This window comes from Ictalurus furcatus, chromosome 25, assembly GCF_023375685.1.
Source record: "Ictalurus furcatus strain D&B chromosome 25, Billie_1.0, whole genome shotgun sequence".
Lineage (NCBI taxonomy): Eukaryota > Metazoa > Chordata > Actinopteri > Siluriformes > Ictaluridae > Ictalurus > Ictalurus furcatus.
The window spans coordinates 6,805,078-6,827,977 of record NC_071279.1 but is presented as its reverse complement, the minus strand read 5'-3'; the positions used below and the strand labels follow the sequence as shown (position 1 = coordinate 6,827,977).

Genomic DNA, 22,900 nt, shown 5'->3' with positions numbered 1-22,900 from the left:
GAGAAGACATGGCAATTCTATCAGGAGTAGGAGTATAACATATCTGCTTAGCCAGTTTAAAATTGCCCTGTTCAATATGCAGATTAGCACGTTACTCATTACTCATCAATCGACCACATTTTAAAACATTTTCGATACAAAATATAGCACCTGCAAGAAACTGTCAAATTTGGATGTCAACTTTTGCAGTTTGAGTTCTATGTGAGGATAATCCCTATGCAGGTTTTTAGGCCTGAAATTTAAAGACGCACGAAATTACCAGGTATATACAATACAAGGTCTGAGGTTCTCAACAGATTGCTGATCCATGTTTTTGGTGTATAACACCACTTATGGTACAGATGCCCTGAGCAAACGTGTCTACATTTAAACGGAGTATACATCAATCAATCAGTGAGCAAAAACACCTATTCAACTCCTAAAATTTCATCTCAACATCTGACTTCAACTGAGAAGATATCAGAGTCTCCCTGTGGTTTAATGCTCAGCATGATTTCCCCATCGTTCTGCCCCTTGCCCTGTCCCCATATGCCTGCAGAGGGTTAATGTGGCATGAAAAGGAGCATGGAGCTCCTGCTGGGCTCAGGGCTGTTGTAGGGGCAGAACACTGTGGTCAGTGCCATTGGGAGCAACCACACACTCTCTCTCTCACACACACACACACACACACACAAACACGCTCACACTCACACACACACCTGCAGGTCAAGCACAGGCCACAGTGAGCGCAAAACAGCCAACACAAAGGGAGGTGAACATCACTCGTATACAGTTTTACTCCTTATGAAAGAAAATGAAATGTCACAAAAAATAAAAGAGATAACAAGAAAAACATGGTAAGAGATTAGTAAGGCTTTTATCACTGTGTATAAAAGTCAGGGTTTGCCAAATAACAAATGCATCATGATGTTCACTATGTTACTAATACAGCCAGAAACAGAACATTTTACATTTGGTTAAAAAAAAAAGAAAAAAAAGAAAAAAAAGGAAACCAGTAGATGTATTATTAAATGATTTGATGCTATTTTAGTGCAGTATTCATGCTAATGGAAAGCAATCAGCAGGTGAGTCATGTTGAGAGAATTGTCCAGATTAGTTCTGACAGGCCCCTCCAAAACGTGTTAATGTAACAAAAGAACACACGAAAAGAAAATTCAAAAAATAAAAACTGAGTGAAGAAACTGCCAGTGTTAATGTAACAGCCAGAGACGATGTTGGAAAACAGCATACATATTGGCCTGTCCTGAGAGAGAGAGACTGAGAGAAGCTGACAGTTTTGTGTAAAATGTTCCTCATTACCTGTCACGCATGCAGCAGTCACTGGCTGAATAATCTGCTAGGCACTGACTCACCATGTGAACTATAGCAGCACTGGCCATAGGCAGCTACTGGGATTCAACCATTTATCAGAGAGCGACTCATTAAACAGTGTAGAATTAGTGCTGTAGGTGAGAATTAGAAAGCAATTATGTTTCATTTAAACCTGCATGACATTATACATCTAAATTAATTAAAACCAGGGACATATTGCAAAATAATGCCCTCCATTCATTTTCCTGAACAGACTACAAATAATGGAAAAGACTGAAAGGTCACATTGAGTAGAAACATTTGAACAATGCTGCAGGTCCAACTGAACACAAACTATGTCTGTGGAAAATTGGATGTATTGGTAGTTGAATGGCTAGTGCAGAAAGGGGCCAGATATAACCCCAGTCATTGTAGTGATATGATTTTGGTGTGGAGATAGGGTACACATTGTAAGAAAAGGAATATCTTGCTGTTTTTTGGACTTCCTGGGCATGCATGAGGCTTAGCCATGCACCATGAAAAAAAAAAATCATTCGAGAACAACCATTAGTGGAGTAATTAAACCCAGTAAAAAAAAAAAAAAAAATTAAAAAAGTTTAATTGGAAAGCTGAGTCCACAGTTAAGCCACAGATGATACTCAATCTGTGGGCGAGAAACCAGCGCTACATTCACAGGAATCATTTAATTAGTTATTCGAATACACACAAATCATGACCTATTCCCGACCAGAGGTTAGGAGAGAGGAGAGGAGAAAGTCAAGAGCTCAGAAATTCAGATTTATCCCTTGTGGTTCTTAATTATCATGCACTACTCATGGCCACACTGCTGATCAGCCACTAATAAAAGCATGGTGGCAAAGCTTTAACCAGTTATGGAGTGAATGCATGAATACTGAATTTACTGAAATACTGCAGTGGAATCTGTCTAGCACAAAAAAACATTCGAAATGGATGTCGACCCAAAGGGTGAATAACGGCCAGTGCTTTCAAAACTGGAAATAAGACATTATAGCTATAGTAGCTTTAATAGTTTAAAAGAGGTTTGAGTTGTGCTTTTACATAACTCATCTGACTGCAGATTTCAGTATATCCTGGTCAAACAGGAGCATGCGAGTCAAAGCAGCCTTCCCATATGGGGATGAAGTCCGATTTAGTGCCATCTCAAGACATCTCATCACTACTTCACTGTAGTTACTAAAGAATAATAAACTGAGACGGTAACGTGTATAAATGGAAAATATGTTAATAAACATTTCAGCATATAGATATAAAATACCTTGATTAAACTTCAGGTTTAAAAAAAAATCCTCTGGCAACCTAAAGTGTTATTCATTCTTCCCCACATAAGGAACCCATTACGGTTCTATGTACAGCCCTGACACAGAGCATTTCTCTTTCAAATTAAAACTGCTTAAAAAGCTAGAACTGTTAAACATCCAAAAAGCCTTTGTGGAAAATTGTAACGTTTTTATAGAGTACATTAACAGGCATGATGTTTTACTGTAAACACGATGCTATGATGTACTATGAGTCTGTATGGCCTGTGATATGGAGACAGGAAGTCTTCACATTCCCCGCTGTATTAATGAGGTAGCAGAGAAGAGGGCAGAAGAGGAGAAGAGGAAGACCTATAAGAAAACAAAAGTGCTTCTGCCCTGTTGAACTGTCACTCGAGGGGACGTCTGTGAGAGCGAATCAAGTAGGTTGAGAGAGGAATGTTTCATGGATGACATAACAGCACTTTTTTCATACTTCACACTTATCTCTCTGGCTCAGGTGGTGTACGCATCAAGAGCTGTATGTGGAACACACACACATACACACACCTTTTTCTGTCTGCATAACTGTCCATCTGTGACAAAAAACCCCTAATGCTTTACTTTCCTCAACTTTCTTCTCTCTTCCTACCTTTCCATCCTTCATCATTCTCTCTCTCTCTCTCTCTCTCTCTCTCTCTCTCCCTCTCAGTACAACTTTACTGTCTAGGTACTTCTGTTTGCTGTCAACTGCTCTCTGAGCTCCATACCGTGTTATAAACAGGGCCGACAGGTGATGGGCTATCCCACTGTGCATCAGAGTCACACAGACCCTGCCACACGTACCAAACATTTACACACTCTGTACACACAAACACAATAAAGATGGTGAATGGCTGTCTCCGACGTTCATAAAATCAAATTAGATGCCTGTCCTTTAATTGCCATCCTTGGTGTTCCATCTCAGAGTCAGCCTCTGAACCATAAACAAGCTAGTGTTGTAGCGTTTGCATCGTTACTCGCTCGGCGCAGAATAATGCTGTCTTGGACCTCTCCACAACCCCCCTCTATATCAGTCTGGCTTAAAGATCTAATCTTCTTTTTAAAACTTGAAAAAATCAAGTATAACATCAGAGGCAGGGGTGAATCATTTTTGGGAAAATGGTAAGGCCGCAACTAACGATTATTTTCATAATTGGTTAGTTGGCTGATTATTTTTTCAATGAATCGATGAATCGAATGGGGTCGGGGCAAGCTTTCAGTACCATTTTTGGGTTTATTTAAAATAAAATCCACAAACTGAGTGTTACAAATATAAACTTCAGACAAAAACTTTACACAACTGTTTCTCCAAAACAGAAAAGAACCCCATACACACACACACACACACACACACACACACACACAAGAATATATATTATTAATTTAGGACTGTAGTTTAATTGACTGCTTTTTGTGCATCCATAAACATAATGCATAAATATTATAAACTAAATTGTATATATATATATATATATATATATATATATATATATATATATATATATATATATATATATATATATATATAATTTATTTTATAATATTTATGCATAATGTTTATGGATGCACAAAAAGCTTATTAAACTCCAGTCCTAAATTAATAATAAAAACTCACTTTCACTGCACCTTGTGGTTTCTGTTACTCACTGTCTTTAGGAATTTTATTTTACTTGTTTATTTTTGATCATAGAGTTTTAATTAGACATTACAGATCTTACTGCGCGTGATCAGCAACGTGGCCTCGTTACTAACACATCACTTCCGTTATAATAAACGACAGAAGTTACACTGCAAGCGCGCAAATACAACATATAATGACAATCAACTTCAATTAAACTAAACCTTTTAAATCAACTCGCACCAGTTTCCTCAACCCCTTGCACACAGTGGAGCATTTTGGATATAAACATAAGTTTGTCCTCGTGCATCAATTTGATTTCCGCGGTGTTTAAAATGCTCCCTGCCTTAGAGGACTTGGAGGTTACACACTTTCTTCCTTAGTCACGTGACGATTTCACGTGACTGAAGGAGGTCTGAGGTCATGTTGGCCTCCGTCTGATGTGGACTGAGGACATGTTGGGAATAAAAGGTAACGCTGATAGAAAGTAAACTGAAGAAAGTCATTATCAGTGACTCTGGGTAACTGCTAATGCTAGCGTGCGTATGATGTCATGCGACGTCGTGGCTTATACTTCCGGTTAGTAAAAAAACCCCGCTAGTGTTATATTTAAAATGATATCACCTTTCTAAAATCCACACACTAAACGGTAGTGCAGAGTGCATAGTGTAAGTGTACAGTACTTAATTTGGGACACAACTTTAGTATTTACTCTCGACGCGTGTTTTCTGAACAGAAGTAACATAATGAGTACATCTCCCGCGTGTCGCGCGCAGACCGACTAATTGATAAAGAGAATCGTTGACGACAATTTTCATACTCGATTATTATCGATTTTATCGATTAGTTGTTGCAGCTCTAGAAAATGGCAACAATTTATTACCTACTTCAACGATGTACGCAGCCTGGAGGTGGATTGAGGGAAGGTATACAGTAAATACTAATCATCTTACTTTTTATTTATTTTTTTGTTTGTTTGTTGTTGTTTTTTGTTTCCCCCATTCTTTTGATTTTGGCTGTGATTATTTTGTTGGGGCCGGGTATGGTGGGGGTTGTTGGATGGGGTGTTATATGTAAAATGGCCAAAAAAAAAAAAAAAGATGGTGAATGGAAACAACTAAGCAAAAAGGAGAAAAATGCATGCTTCAAAAGTATAAAAACCCATAATATGAAAGCGAAAGTTGTTTCGCATGTAAAATGAAATGCAATAAGCGGTCACAGTTGAAGACTATCAGGTATCATAAACTGACCCCTGCATAAACTGCAATTAAGCGAATTCTGCCAAGCAAAAAATGTGTTCGGTGCAGCAAGACCGTGCTGAAGCTATACCTATAACACTTTTCAGAGGACGATTAAACAGCGCCTTATTAAGGAAAGACTAAAGTTCTGCCAAATGAGAAAGAAAAATCTCAGACCCCGAAGGCAATTTTCTCAAATCTTGACTGAGGCTACTTATAAATATCTGAATTAATAGTGTAAACCAACAGAGTATGACAAAAGGCCAGAGACTGCTGCTGATATTTACAAAGACTTAAGAGATTTATTAAGAAAAGCTTTGTTAGCCAGGCTTGCATGCTTGCCAAAAGCAAAAAAATAGCAAAATGGTGCCATGTTTTGCTTGGCTCGCTTGGCCGTTACGCTTGACTGCTGCAATAAAAACCTTTCTCTAGCTCTTGCTCTCAATTGAGCCTTTACACGAGACATGAAATGACTTTGAAGACCCAGTGCAGAAATATCACATGGTAAAATGTGAGAGGAGCGTGTACAATATCATTCCTCAGAGAGATCTGTCTCAGTGTATTCAGACAGCATTTCATTGGCCCTGTATTGCGCTGGACTCCGATCAATAACAGTCAGGGTGGGAGAAAGGGCCACAGTACATAAGGACTAAATAAATCCATACACTGCTCACACAGTCTGCTCTGATGAAGCTGAGGAATCGGCCCAGTCTGAGATTGGGAACGGCTTATCTGAAGAAGAAATGTATGCTAGAGTTTATGATGGCTCAGACTGAAAACACATACACATATACACACACACACACACACACACACATATATTTTTTACTGACTCAATAATGCAGAAGCCATAAAATAAACATGCATATGTGTGTGTGTGTGTGTGTGTGTGTGTGTGTGTGTTTATTTGATGGCTTCTGCATTACTGAGTCAGTAAAAAAAAAAAAAAAAAAAATACATTCAATTTTCAAACAAAAGGAAATGTTAGAAAAATGTTTCTGAAAAACAAAAAAACAAAAAAAAGAAAAAGAAAAAAAGAAAAGAAAAGCTGGCTTTTAGGGTTTATCTAAAAATGTTCTCTTAAACCTGTATAGTTTTAGTTTAGTTTAAAGTTTTAACTGTTTATTTTAGTGCTCTTTGTTGCTCTTTGCTGAATATTTTCTTTATGTAGAAAGCATTTATTTTTATTCATTTTAAGGCATTTTTTTCTTTACATGTGCCTAAGGCTTTTGCTTAGTAGTACGTGTGTATTATATAAGCCCAAGATCTTTTCGAATGTACAGAGCACAAAAAAATAATACTGTAGGAGCAGTGGTGGCTCAACAGTTAAGACTCTTAGTTACTGGGGTTCGAGCCACAGTACCGTCAAGCTGCCACTGTTAGGCCCTTGAGCAAGGTCCTTAACCATATCTTCTCCAGGGGCGCTGTATCATGGCTGACCCTGCGCTCTGACCCCATCTTCCTAACAAGCTGTGCTAGGCAAAAAATCCCCAAACAATTTCACTGTGCTGTAATTTATATGTTACAAATAAAAGCTTCTTCTTCAGTGTATGAAAATCGTGAACCATCGTGACGTGTAGCAGATCTTCTGTTGCACCTTGCTAAGGCCATGTGTTGAAGGCAGTCCATCGAGAAAGGAAAGAATTTTCACACTATCATAATCTTTTTTTTTTAAATTTCATTTACCATCTCTAGTCTGATTACTGAACCGACAAAAGATGTTCCAAAGATGACAATGGAAACAGCTCGCTTAAGGACGAATGGACTTGAGTCCATAACACTAGTCAATAGCGGTAACATGAAAAGCTGCGCTATGAAAAAATATCCAGAAATCAGACTTTAAATTCATAGTCAAGTCATATTTACAGCCATTAACTAATGTTTAATTAATGCTTAAGCATTAAATGGTAATTGCTGTCACCATTCAGTCGTGTTAGATTCTTATCCACACATGTGCGAGTAAGAAATTTACTACCTTCACAAAATGATAGCTGAACACCTGTATCTTTCAGTACATGATTATTTTTTGATTATTGGCACGTTAAACTGAATAAAAAGTTCACGATTCTAACATTTAAAACGGTTCTCTCTAGCACCAACAAAAACAGATCATCAATCAAAAGGCTTGACAAAACAAAAAAAAGGTTCTTCTATGGCATCCTTGCAGTTGAGAATAAATGAAGGAAACTTACACTCACACTCCCTAAGCATTTCCTCATATTGCTCCACGAGGTTGAACACCACAAGGTTCTGCCAATCTACCAACTTGGCCTATTTGCTACCTGATGATGAATGATAATGGAATGAATAATTGTTCACAAAGTACTTTTTGTTGTACTTTCCCCACTCCTACTCTCCTTGATCATTATCCTTGGAGTTAAACATTGAAAACACCCTACTCTATGGTCTAGCAGCCATAGAACAGCCCAAAGAAAATGGAAAGGGTTGGCTTGGTGGAAAATGGAAGGTGGGTTAAAATAGGTTTAATACCTGCTAATTCTCAGATTTACGCATGAGGAATTAGCTGTACAGGTGAAAGTGAAGGCAGGAATGAGCTGGCGCGGTGCTGTACCTGCCGACAGTCTTGGCCGGGTTCGGGGAGTCTGCATCTCCTGGCGTGCGTGAGGGAGCATGTGGTAGCGCTTAGCCTCGTTCACTAGGTCTCGGCAGGCCTCGGACGACTTGATCAGCTCCTCATTGTCCACCACGTTCAGCAGGTAGCTTGGGTGAATAAACGGTAGTCGGACTACTGCCAGCAACTCCGATATGTGCTGCAAGACAATCAGACAACAAAAACGGCTTGAATAGAAATGATTCAGTCATAGCTATTAATCTTCATGTTTGCTGTGTGCTACTTAGTATTATCCCATTTATTTATACTTTAATTTATAGCAAGACATTTAGTGTTCGGTTTCACAAATCTAAACGTTATCGTTTCAGTCAGAATTTAAATCCAAGTTGAAAACTTGAAATCTTTATAACTTAACCCAGAGCATGTCCTTGCTTGTTTTTCTGTTTAGAGTCTATTACCATGTGCAATGATGTCTTTTCACTTCTGTGAGGTTGTACTTAGGTAGTCTTTTTCTTTTTGTAATGTTGTGTTTATTTGTAGTTGGTTGTACAGCACAATGGTCAACTAGTGTTGTTTTTATTGTGCTTTTATAAACAAAGTGATTGATTGATTATCATAGTCACAAAAACATGTAATACTGTATGATAGGTTTGATAAGTGCATGATTAATGGTGGAAAAAATTCAAACGATGTTAGTGTCTCTTCGTGTCATCTCTGTTTGATTTGTTACATTGGCTTCTTTAAATCAGGTCTGGAGAGGGTCATGACTAAACTTTGATTCTTTCCTCCGAAACCATGTTTTGTAGATTATTTTGGATTGGTGTTGCAGGACGGACCCGCATTTTATTTCTGTTCACGTTCATTAGATCCTTCATTAGAACAAAGTTGCACACTGTATGGTTTTATTTAATGATTTATTAAATAAACTGAAGTAAAAATGAATTTAATTACGTGAAACTACAGGATTTCGTACTTTGATTTGAAATTAACAGAATTATTTTTGACAAAATCACACCTCATTTATTTAAGATTGATTTCCAGTTCCTCGGTTCTTTTGCTCTATGTGGGGCATCACAGATGACAGACATTCATGCATGTGTGTGTGTGTGTGTGTGTGTGTGTGTGTGTGTTTGATAGGAGTTGCTGTGGTGAGGGGCTCGGTGGTCTGATGGCTTGTTTGTTCGCACTGGGGATCTGCAGGATGTTTGTTTGCGCCTGTGTTCAGCGCTGTAAACACAAGCTGAACAGGGACAGTGATTCAGCTGATCTGCTCACCCTGAGCTCTCACACACTGCCTCTAGTAAGGGCCTGTTCACACACACACATACACACGTGTACTGTCATGACATCTGGGCCTGTGTTCTCTTTTCAATCTACAGCGTGCTAGCTCTCTGACCATGACATGATGGCCATGTTCACTTTGACATTTATACAGGCAACACTACTGGCATTTCCTCAGAGTGCTCACAATATAGCAACAACCTCCACCCATTTCTCTTTGTTTGTTTGTTTTTTCGCCTCGAAACACCTTATTTACCAAGAATTCTGTTGTATAAACAATGCACAGCTAGAGGTCTATGGAAACCTTGGAAACCTGGCCTTGGAGCTATTTCATACAAGCTTGCCAAGTATTGGCTGAACTTCAATCCTTTGTATATACACTAAACACTTCTTAAAATTGCCTTTCTACAAAATGTTCTAGAGTAGTTCTCTCAGAGTTGGCTTTTCTAGAAGAAACAGCAGAAAGCCTGTTTGAACTCAATGTGTGTGTGTGTGGGTGTGTGTGTGTGTGTGGGGAATCATAGTATAATGTGTTAATGCAAAAACTGGCTGGAAGTTCCAGGGCACAGGAAATGTCCCCAGTGGGTGAACGATTTGGGATTAGGGTTGGTGGTAGCTCTGGCACAGGCCTGCTGTTCTGAACACATTTCGCGTCTGTTCTAAAATAATGTCACAGCAATATGCCCATGTACCCACCAGAATGCTCCCTCTCTCCTCGCCTTCCTCTTCTTCTCCCTCTCCAGCCCTGCCAGTGCCGCGGCTGAGTCGTTCTAGCCAAACAGCTTTGGAATGGTTAGAGAAAATAATCATCTGCTCCCAAGCCGAGTCACCACAGGGGAGTAGGCGAGGGCTGTTATAAGCAGCGGGGGGATTTATACTCCCGCTCGTAAATTTGACTTGCTAAAAAACACTGATGCTTGTGCGCTCCCCTATCCTGTACCAGACGATTACATGATTGCGCTAAAATATGCAATCCCTCAGAAGCCGAGAGTAAACGAAGTGCCACGGTTCTTTAAAGTGACCAGCTTCATCCTTAAGGAAAGGAAATAATGGCTGAGCAAATTCTGAATCTGATGAATTATAGATCGGCCCAGTTGGATCTCTTACAGAACCATCTGTGCAGTTATGACCCATGCAGTGACCAGGTTGGCTGCTTAAGGTAAAATTGGGAAAAGGAAGGCATAATGAAATGAGGTATTAAAGTTCAGAGTGTTCACTAAGCATTCATTAGAAATCTCGAGTTTTCCGAGCTACTTCAGCACAAACCATTCTGCAATGCTTGGGGTGGGACGTGATGGTCAGGGATTAATACTGGTTCAACCTCCCCATATCAAGATGCAGAGCAGATTCGGTGGTGTTTTTTTTGTTGTTTTTTTTTGTGAGCACAGCAGTAAGACTACAACAATACATGGTAGTGTTACTGTGTGGCTCCTAACTGCACAGATACTGTATGATCCACACGTCACATTGCCATGTTTGTGTACTGCTCTGTTGAAAATGACTCACTAGCCAAATAATATCTGGTCAGCTTTGGTCTTATGGTGGTTTCCTTTCCATTTATATATGTGGTACAGGTGGGCTGATACACAGGAACAGTCAGTAATTGTAAACAAATATTTACCTGATAAAATGGCCAGTAAACATAGCTACAAGGTAAGTGTACAAGTGTCCAGGGATCTCACTGTACCAGTAAGTGAATTTCGAAATGTTTACTATTAAATGTTTATGTTTACAGATCAATCTGAAAAGGCCAAAAATGTAACTGCAATTAGACACTTTAACACACTAAGTATTTATGTTTTACAGTAAATATTAGAACTGTCTGCCTTTAACAAACCACTCATTTAGAATCCTATTCATTTCCATGTGTGACCAGTTAATAAGTTCCACAAAGATTTTGCTTTCTTTATCTAATTGCTTGTCTGTGTCATTTCATTTGGCCTGTAGCACTAATAGTGATTAATCTGTAATAAAACATAAGAACCTCCAAAACTTTTTTTTTACTTCATCTAATACAGTACCTTCCTGTCTAATTTACTATGGCTTTTCTGTGCATGTACACCCACACAGACACTCTTATTGGACACCCCTTACACAGAGCTTGTCTCTGTGTCTGAATTCCCACCTTGCACAAGGCCCAATTTACCAATGAGCCTGACACCAACATTAGATGTGTTGTACACACAATCGATATACTTGACGCTGAGAGCCTTCATGAAGCTATTCAGAACACGGCGCTGTTTCTGTAGCTGTGAACCAGTGCTAATCCCAGCACCTCGTATCAGACACGCCGTAAGTGTACTATCCTCTCTCAGCTCCAGGGTATTCATGCCCAGGCTTGCTTTTAGCGCCTGCTAGGTGGTGTTGAGGACCACAGGGGAGTAGCACTATCTCTCAATCTGTAACATGACTGGAAGAGGTCCATCAATGAAATAGCAGGGAGAAATGGGAATGGGGATCCAGTAGGTGCATGCCTGGAGAGCGCGCACATTGTGTTGAGAGTATGAAGGCAGTGAAGTAGGCTGGGTTCACTAATCATACAATAAGGCTTCAGGATTGTAGAAGTGAGAAAGAACATTCCAAGTAGTGAGGAACATTCAAAAAGGGTTCCTCATGAGTTTGGAGAGTTAAAGGCTTTTTTTTTTGTTTCCCATGAAACCCTCTCTGATTGGAAGAATTCCCACAGACTTATTATTTTTTGTACTCCTTCTTCGGCATTAACAAAAGCACACGTAAAGCAGATATAGACAGAAAAGGCTTACACATCTTTGTTTTTAATCAGACTGCAGTCCAATCCAGAAGTCGCCCATATCACTATAGAAAACACTGAAACGTCAGATGCATCAGATGCACTTTACTTATTTCCATTTCTGACAACTTTCTTCTGCAGGACATTCGTCTCCATTCTGTCTTGTCGATGGTCCAAACTGTGGACTGCTGTGGGTGTCCTAAGTGACTCCTGCATATGTTTTTTTTTTTTTAACACTGAACCATTCAGTGAATGAAAACAGTTCTTCTTGTCTGGCCTGCTGTATGAAAGAAATCCAACCTTTATTTGAAGTTAATGTATTCAAAGACAACAGAAACCATCCTTTTTCTGTAGCGCGTAGCCTACACAGGGTCACGGGGAGCCTGGAGCCTATCCCAGGGGACTTGGGGCACGAGGCAGGGAACACTCAGGACGAGGGTGCCAGCACATTGCAGGGCACAATTACACACACAGTCACACACTATGGACAGTTTGGAAATGCCAATCAGCCTACATGTGCCACAGAATCTCTCAACATCCTCCAGGGTCCTATGTCCTCAGCTCAGCTCACAGCTTTGCAATGGGGTTTGGTCAGGGGACTGGGATGGCCATGTCAAAAGCTTTATTCTGTCACTGAATGTTTTTGGGGTGGATTTAGATGTTTGTATAGGATCATTGTCCTGATGGAATTTCCAACCAAAGCCCAGTTGTAGCCAAGATTTTGACTTAAAATCTTCTGATACGTCAGAGATTTAACGATGTTATATATCCTAACAAAGTTCCCAGGCCTTTTGAAAGAAAACAGCCCCACACCACCTCCAATCAGACAACAATGAGAATGTTTTCTGTATAACCATCCGTCTTCTTACTCCAAACCCACATTGAGTCTTTGTGCCCAAACAGCCGTATTTTTTTTTTTATCACATCTGACTATAGATTCCAGCCGGTTCCAGTCATATCTTCAGTTGCATCTAGCAAACTCTTATTTTTGTGGTTAGATGAAAGAAAGGACTTTCTTCTGCCACACTCTCCAAATACTTTGTTGGCCTGTTCCGTTAGAGATTAAGCTAATTAACCACAAAAACATAACTTTTTTAGCCCGTCTTTACCAAAGGGTGCCAATAATTGTGGAGCTGACATCTATGCACACTCCCACACGTGGGTGCATTCAGTGCACTTATGCTAATTACAAACATAACTGCCTACACACAAGCTGCATACAAGTGTGCATTCCAAAAATGTGATACAAAAGGGAGGACAGGTGAATACAAATGCCTCATTTGCTCCCAATCTAACCACACACACACAAACACACACACACACACACACACACAACAGGACACATTTACACTGAGGTGGAGAATAATCAGTTTGACAGCATACTGAGCAGATGTGACACAAGTCAAGTTGTGAGCGTGCTGGGATGCGTCACAGATGAAAAATGCCCACAGAGCATTTTCTATTTCACGCTGTCCGTGGGCACCACAGTCTCATCACATGCTCCCCCATGTTGTTGTGTATAAATAAGACCTGCACAGAGGGGCGTTATTTCTTTTTTCTTTAACTAATCTCAGCAAGGAAAAATAAGGTAGCAAAACTTTCCCTCACACACCCTTCAAAGAGTTCATCTGAGGTTATTCCCTTTCTAGGGAGAAAGAAAACTGAGAGAAACTAAGACAGAGAAAAAAGGGACACGAGGAGCTGGGGTTCACCTGGCCCGGTGCCTGGAGCTCTGTTTCTGAACCATACCAGTGCAAAAGAGAGAGAGAGAGAGAGAGAGAGAGAGAGAGAGAGAGAGCAATGAACACACAAGGCACTGAAGCTGGCTAGGGTCTGCACCCTGTCTCCTTTCTCGTTCTTTCTCTCCCTCCACAGCACAGCTGCCGCTCTAACCCCTGAGCTTTACACCAGTTTAGTGATAGCTTACCACATGTGGGTCTTCTCATAAAACTGATCAAATGATATTAAAAATCTGCTCATGAAATCAATATTTATTGAAGGACAATAGCTCTGAAAAACTTCCTAATCCTCCATAAGGCATCTCTGTAGAAAAAAATTAAAATGAAACAATCGAATGCAAAGTCTGCAAATCTGGCAACGTCTCCGCTTTGACAATCTAATATCAAACAGGTCTCCTACAGCTAATAAGTATTATCTTGCTGGAACATGGAGTGCATATCAGTGGCGGCACATCCATTGTTATTTTACAGCTGCTGTATCAGATGGACCTTCATTTGGTGAATACTGATTCCTCATCCCGTACAAACCATCATTAAGCTCTCTTTTCAGCTGTATATTGGATCTTCCTTCAAAAGAGATGCTATTAATCAAACCCCTTTGTCCTGCAGCCTTAGCAAGTGAGATAAAGTGTTGGCTGAAATTGGCCGGGGCACGGCTTTAATGGACCCGCTGGCAGCGCGAGGGGCTGTTCTAATTGAACACACATGGCCTGTGCTGTGGACCCAGAGTGTCGAGTGAAAGGAAAGGCCAGTGATTCAGTAATATTCTCACTCTCTGCCTGCTCTGCTCCTGGCACTCCTGGCTGCACACTGGTGGGAGTTTTACGCCAGCAGCCGAGGCTGAAACACACCGAAGCTACTGTACAAAACAGAATGCGCAGATTACACCAAATGACGTAAGCCTTAAGAGGCCATGCATTATTTTTTTCCTTTCTTTCTTGTTTTATCGTGATCGCGACTTAATTTTCTTGTGATCTCGACATGAGAAAAGTTGCTTTTATCGTTCTGGAGGCAGCAAAAGCTTAGCGCAATCCCGCAGCATCATGGATGAACAAATTCGTGTTTTACTTTGATCACTCAAGATGAATTAGCTCTACAGGTATGTCTCTCAGTGACTGACAACTTCCACATTAGTGTCTGACACTTGAGACGGGAACGCCCCTCTCTCTTAATGCGGAGATAAAGTCCATCTCTTTATTACATTTACGATGCCGATGGCGAAGATGCCAATGTGCATGCAGCACCAGTCCCGTTCACAAGTTGCAAGACTGTCTCGTGATAAAAGAACGTTGTGAAAAAACCTGCTTTTCTTTATGATAGATCACGAGACGATGAAGTCGTGATCACGAGAAAACAAGAAAGAAACAAATTATAATGCATGGCCTCTTAGGGCTTCTGTACCAAATGTAATTGTTTTAAATCATGTTTATAGACATAACCTTACTTTAGATATTTATCAAATGTTCATTTCAAGGATACAGAAAGGCAAAAAATTAAAATAAATAACTGCGTATATATTTATATATATATATATATATATATATATATATATATCCACCATTATGCCTTAAGACATTCTGTGCAATTCATTTACTTGCACAGTATCTGTTAATCCAGTGAGAGAACAGCGCTCCGTCATGAGCACTAAGGCAGGATCGATCATTAAGCTGACATGTACAATTTTTATTTGCCCCATGACCCATGAGCTAGAGTATTTGCAGCAGCATTATTCTTCTTTTTGCGAGTCACTTGGGACCCATGTTACGACTACAGGAAAACTGTGTTGACTCACTGTGCTACACTAATGTAAATTAAAATAAGAGATGAAGAACTACCCAACACGGATCCATACATCATCTCACATGGAGGCGATGCTTCAGATCGAGGCTGAAATTAAACTAATTACTCAGGCTGCTCACAATCGAGTGGGTGCTAAATCAGACGTAATTAGCTCGAAGCCATAAAATGACTTGCTCACCTAGAAGTATGACAAAATGAGCTGTTTCTACTCCGTTCCTGTCACCTGTCTTGGGAAGAAATGTGCTCAGCTCATCTCACACTTCACAAGCATCACTTTTTCTTCACATGTCTTCCTAAGCATTGATTCTCACAGTCAAAATGGCCTATTTGTTTCGACACTGTGGAGCAAACCCTTATATTGGCCTTTGTTTTTCTCTACACTGATGTGACATTTGGTTTCAACATGTCTTTGGGAAATTTCAGAAGGTTCAGTCAAAACCCTTCCATCATAGTCCAGGTGACAGACAAAAAAAAAAAAGAGAAAGGAGATGGTAAAAAAACAAAAAAAAAAACAACAACAACTGTGGTCAAGACCCAGTGTTTGATTGTTGTGTGTAAACTCCAGCACTGACCAGTGGGCTAGTTTATCGTGCGAAAGTGTGTCCTCCAAGCGCGTGAGCTGCTTCTTAAACAGCAGCTCAATGCAACAGCTCTGTCACACATGGCTCCGGTGTTTCAGACAGCCACAGCGCTCCATCACGACTGCCAAGAGCCTGATGTCATTCTGCACAGCTCTTGAATATCTGATTCCACAGGCGGCTCTACTGTGCATTTATGTCAACTCTGAGCATCCTCAGTCTTCTGGAGAATTGAACAAAAAGGGCCAAGGCCCAGAAAAGTTTCTGAATTTTTTTTTTTTGTTTTTTTTGTGGCATCTCTGAGGCTGAACTTTCAGTATGGAGGCAAATTCGAAGAGGTCATGTGTCTGAACTACCTCACGCACGACTCTTTTGATCCTAGAAGAACAGAGACACTTTGTGAGAGTTAGTGCTCCTGCTGTGTCCTACACTTTCATTTTTTTTCCAGAGAGGGCAAAACTCAGTTCCAATACACTCCCTGTAAAGCACTTCAGCCTTCAGCTGCTTCATCTCCTTCAGTGAGCATTTTGGGTTCTCCACTGAGTTGCTTCTCATAACTTTCATGTGACTGAGAAAATGCTGACAATATTTGAATCATTTTTACCTCAAAATCACTTTATTCTATGGTTGGTTCTATTAAATAAAATACATACACACATAAAATGCAAGTTTTTGTTTATTATTTTTGATTGATTTGACATTTTTATCTTTTAGTGGTTAACAGTCAAAGAATTGACTAAACTATCAATCTCTAATATAAAGACTGACCTGTACTCGGTTGGTTGGGTCCCTCTTGATCCATTTGATGACAGTCTCGTAGACCAGCTCCTCAGCCTTGGTGTTGAGGCTATCGTTGGACAGGTAGCTGACCAGGTCTTCTTTAGAGATGCTGAGGATCTCGTCCTGGCTAGCCACGTCTGGGAAATTCTGCAGGGCAAATGCCTTGGCCATATTGTGTAGCTCTGTGCAGCACATAGCCTCAGCCATGGCCAGGACCCCCAGGCAGTTCCCCGCTGTCAGCTGCTTCTCTATAGAACACAAAGGAGAGAGAGACAGCGTCCATTGGCCACATCCATAAAAGATCACAAGACTTTAGGGAGAAAGGGAGCAAAGCTATCTGAGCTGTGTATCTGTGAAACTCACAGGAGTGCAGAGGCTCAAAGCACTTCTGGGACAAACACTGGGGCAAATCAATTGAGTGCAGGGCACCCAGCAGGGGTGCCATCCCACGGATTAGCGCTGACAGGTAAAGTACTTATTGGTGCCCTAAGGCCACAGAGGAGCCAAATAAGGGGTCAACAAAGTGTCATAAGTGTCAGGCATCCTGAAATTGTGTAGTCTATATGCCTGTGACTAGAGAGAGCGTGAACAAATCGTAATGTGACAAGGCTTAAGAATGAGCAGCTGTCTGTCTAGCAAAAGTGTGACATTGAATTTTCTCAAATAAAGTTCTAAAAGTTTTGGTTAATTTTTTTTTCATTCAGGATGCTTTTACATTGAACACCATGTAAAGTGGCAAAAATCACTTATTTGTGTTGTTTGTTTGTTGCAGGTGTGTTTGCTCTGTCTCGAGCATGCAAACATAGGAGAAAACTGCCGGTCTTCACTATGGCGGTGTTTCACAGGGAATTAAACATAGAACATACTGCCTCAGTTAATAAAACATGCATAATAATACCTAGGATTAAATGCACAGAAAAGTAGTGTTATCTGGGCCTGCAAAGATTATATATATATATATATAATTTCAGTAAGCTCTATGCACATAGTGCTTGACATTATCGAAACAAATGATAGTATTTCATCATTGCTACGTGTAATAGCCTCCTTAAGGTAAAATGTGTTTAAGTGCACACACTCACACTGTGCCAAGTTGATTCTCACTGTGAGTTGCCCTTCTAGTTTTAGAGAGTTGGACCGTACAGCTCCTTCTAGAACATTCACACAATCCCTCCTACGTTCATTCAAAAGTTGAAATTTGGTGAAGTTTTTTTTTTAATTCTTTAATTTTTCAATTTTTAAATCAGACAACAGGACATCATTTTGAAGCACTGTCTTGCTTTGGTGCCTGGTTTTCACTACATACCTGAAAAATAATAAAATATCCTTATGAATACTATTAAACCCAGAATCACACAAAATGTAATATACACAAAGTGGCCCTTAAAATATTGATAGATCCTACAGAATCTCTCAATGCAGTAGATCCTACAGAATCTCTCAGTGCTGTAGATCCTACAGAATCTCTCAGTGCTGTAGATCCTACAGAATCTCTCAATGCTGTAGATCCTACAGAATCTCTCAATGCAGTAGATCCTACAGAATCTCTCAATGCTGTAGATCCTACGGAATCTCTCAATGCTGTAGATCCTACGGAATCTCTCAGTGCTGTAGATCCTACGGAATCTCTCAATGCAGTAGATCCTACGGAATCTCTCAATGCTGTAGATCCTACAGAATCTCTCAATGCTGTAGATCCTACAGAATCTCTCAATGCTGTAGATCCTACGGAATCTCTCAATGCAGTAGATCCTATGGAATCTCTCAACGCTGTAGATCCTACGGAATCTCTCAATGCTGTAGATCCTACAGAATCTCTCAATGCTGTAGATCCTACAGAATCTCTCAGTGCTGTAGATCCTACAGAACTACTCCATGTTGTAGATCCGAAATATTTAAAAATAGAATGACTACTGATCTTTTTTTTTTTTAATTAAAAATTAATTAATTAATTTTGAACTAATTTCTCTGTGAACACTGTTGTGTGGGACATCATTTGGTTTGTGCAGGATCTCAAGTAACAAGTAATCGTTTTTAGGACTGAAACATGAAAACCAGTGTCAATGGGCTGAAACAGTTTGAGTGAAGAGATGTGAGCATTCATGCCTGGGCTGATTGGGACCAGTCCAGATTTGCACTAGGACCAACAGTAGCCTTTGAGTCGACAGTGAAGCGGAGAAGGCTATAATTAAGCAGACAACAGGACATCATTTTGAAGCACTGTCTTGCTTTGGTGCCTGGTTTTCACTACATACCTGAAAAATAATAAAATATCCTTATGAATACTATTAAACCCAGAATCACACAAAATGTAATATACACAAAGTGGCCCTTAAAATATTGATAGATCCTACAGAATCTCTCAATGCAGTAGATCCTACAGAATCTCTCAGTGCTGTAGATCCTACAGAATCTCTCAGTGCTGTAGATCCTACAGAATCTCTCAATGCTGTAGATCCTACAGAATCTCTCAATGCAGTAGATCCTACAGAATCTCTCAATGCTGTAGATCCTACGGAATCTCTCAATGCTGTAGATCCTACGGAATCTCTCAGTGCTGTAGATCCTACGGAATCTCTCAATGCAGTAGATCCTACGGAATCTCTCAATGCTGTAGATCCTACAGAATCTCTCAATGCTGTAGATCCTACAGAATCTCTCAATGCTGTAGATCCTACGGAATCTCTCAATGCAGTAGATCCTATGGAATCTCTCAACGCTGTAGATCCTACGGAATCTCTCAATGCTGTAGATCCTACAGAATCTCTCAATGCTGTAGATCCTACAGAATCTCTCAGTGCTGTAGATCCTACAGAACTACTCCATGTTGTAGATCCGAAATATTTAAAAATAGAATGACTACTGATCTTTTTTTTTTTAATTAAAAATTAATTAATTAATTTTGAACTAATTTCTCTGTGAACACTGTTGTGTGGGACATCATTTGGTTTGTGCAGGATCTCAAGTAACAAGTAATCGTTTTTAGGACTGAAACATGAAAACCAGTGTCAATGGGCTGAAACAGTTTGAGTGAAGAGATGTGAGCATTCATGCCTGGGCTGATTGGGACCAGTCCAGATTTGCACTAGGACCAACAGTAGCCTTTGAGTCGACAGTGAAGCGGAGAAGGCTATAATTAAGCACACAGCAGCTCTTTACATTAGAAAATATTTCTGACAATCTCACTGCTTTTTTCAGGGCTGAAAGTGTATTGGACTGTAACAGAAGCAACGGCCATGAACTGGATTAACATATAAACTATATAAACTCCTAAACTATTTCCAGATTTGAATCCGGTTGAGATGGTGTGGCATGGAATGTATTTGCCCGATATCACTGAATGTGTTTCTATTTAATGCATTTTAGCACTAACAAATTAATAATTCCATCCTTCACTAGTTTCATCCTTGCATACATTCCTGACTAATGTCTATAAAGCACTCTAATATTTCTAAATTTGTGGAATAATTTCTGTGTAGGCTTGAGTAGATCTAACTAATGAAAGTCGATTTGCCCACTAAAAGCCAAGTGACAGAACAGATTTTTTTTTGAGATCATTAAAAAAAAAGACTAAACAATTTAAAACACTTCTTTATGCAAAATACTCGAACACTGCCACCATTTTGCTTTTGTTCAGAGCCTCAATGGAATGTTTTAATAGGACTAATAAACGGAGGTCCCTCGGAACAACCTTTTCTGAATAACAGGCCGACGTCTGGCAATAGATTATACATTTTGTTTTCAATGTCTAATCTGGAAATGTGATGGATTATTAACTGTAGCCTACAGCTGATTACATTTTGTGATTTTAAAAGATGAAAACAACTACTGTACTATCTCTACACCACCTAGCGTTTTTGCCAAACATGAATGCTCCTGAACAAAGGTGTGCGTTTTCCGCGGCCACATCTGTAATATTACAAAAGCAGATCATGTGGTTTTTGGATGAATCTTCTGGATGAATCAATGTGCCATAAGCTGTATAAACCTAAAATATGCAGACCATGTGAAGTCCACACAGACAAACTGAAGCAAAACTTCAGCCCAACATGTGTCTGGTTGAGACAGATGTGGTTTTATTATGTCTGGAATGATGCAGAGTTGTAGCGTGCCATCTCCTATAAACCAGGTCAGATGTCTTCTCCTCACACAATGAGGAAAGAGCATTTTTTTTCTTCTTCTGAAGTTTTCTTCCAGGTGATTATAAAGGACAAACTGAAGACAACCGCATGGTGAGGACCAGGCTTCATTCCATCCAGCACTGGCAACGGAAGGGACCGTGACACACATTTATACATAGGTATACACACAAACATACACTGACACACACACACACACGCACAGAAATCATATGAACTTGATTGTCATTACTAGCTTGAGGTAGCAGCACTGCAGCTGTGCAGGCTTTTGAACATCTTGCTTCTCTGCAGGACTTCGATAAACACATGTAACTTTTTGCAGACTCCACTAAGTCGTGCTTCTGGTAGCCTAAACCCAGCTGTGAGAAGAAAATTTTTTGACGCCACACACAATAATGGAGTAAACGCTTTACGTTTTGCGTGCTATCACCAAATCACCAAGTTTTACTCTCTGGATCAAATGTTCTGAGTTTCACTGAACATGGCATGCTATCATTTCTTGTCAAGGCTGCAAACAACTTCCAACTTTTCTCTGTCGTGCACTGGATTTACCCTCATTTGATGCGGGGCTTTAGACAAATCTCCTGCCGTCTCCGCATGATGCCAAAACACATTTTTAGACTTGAAAAACAAGCAAAGTAAACGGATCAATAATAGATGCTGGTAATCCTTCACTTCCTGTCTGACTGCTCAGCTGACCATTTGAACCAAAGTCTCGCTTTGTCTTTGTCTACACTCCCGAGTCAAACGCTAAAGAAGCCATAGAACTTCACAGCCTTGACTTTTCAGGAAGTCGACTTCCTGATCTGTTGCTTTGCGTTCAGATGTCTCGCACGTTCTCAGTCGGCCTCCAGCTCGGCTCTTATCGATCTACCTGAACGCAGCTGGATTATACACACAAGAGTGTGAACGTGAAAGTGCGTTTGATATTTCAGTGCCGACGTTGAAAATCTTAGGAGAGTTACTTTGGATGGAGGAGTGAGCTGTAGAAGATGCTGATTGGATGGAGCGATGGTGAGATGTGAGGAAGGTGATGAGGGTGAGATCCTACCTAAGAAAGACACGCAGACTTTGCAAAACGTGCTGAACTGGAATTTGTTGGCGGCCTCCAGCAGGGTTTTGGCATTGGCCGAGTCGATGACGAGTGAGCCGGTGTACACAAACTCCAGGAGCATCTCCAGCACGTCAGCACTGATGTTGGTCATCTGCAGCTCCAGCTTCTCTCCGCTGCCCGTCTCCCCGAGGGACCTGATGGCACCGACAGAGTGGTTAGAGAACCTTACACACATATACACGATCATTTCTCTCAAAACGTAAAGAAAGCAGGTCTCATTTTTAAATGCGTCATTTTGTTTCCTGCAACTTAACAACACATTATTGCCATATTCCACTCACAGTATGAACGCACAGCATGCTTACACACAAATATGCATATACACACACAAGAGGCTAAGTGGACACTTATGGGGAACATAAAGGCAGGTGGAAGACATGGGACATGATCAAAGCTCCATTTATATGCCACACAACATGATTTATATCCCTTGAGTGATGATGTCATTCAGATCCAATTGCACTGATTAGTTTAAATGCAATAAGCCCCCAGGGTGTACAGCGGGGATCTGTGAATAATGGTGTGCATCAGGGTTTTATGCCCTGTGTGAAAGAATAATCCACTCAAGGTCAAAGCCAAAAAGGAGCACAATTAATGGCCAGACAGCAGCTGATTCTGTTTCAGTGTCTGAGACATCCCAAAAAGCCCTTGTGCACGGATACTGTATTACTGCAAGGATTCTG

The 22,900-nt window shown here is 40.3% G+C and overlaps 1 protein-coding gene across 2 annotated transcripts in view; it reads right to left on the bottom strand.

Moving 5' to 3' along the window:
- The window catches only part of LOC128601003 (kelch-like protein 29), a 209,833-nt gene that overhangs the window by 25,101 nt on the left and 161,832 nt on the right, over nt 1-22,900 (bottom strand). For both annotated transcript variants that reach the window (XM_053613846.1, XM_053613847.1), the window contains 3 exons: nt 22,155-22,351; nt 16,953-17,212; nt 8,038-8,236 (listed from right to left, as the gene is read on the bottom strand). In XM_053613846.1, the coding sequence (XP_053469821.1) occupies nt 8,038-8,236; nt 16,953-17,212; nt 22,155-22,351 (656 nt within the window). The remainder of the gene's footprint in view (nt 1-8,037; nt 8,237-16,952; nt 17,213-22,154; nt 22,352-22,900) is intronic.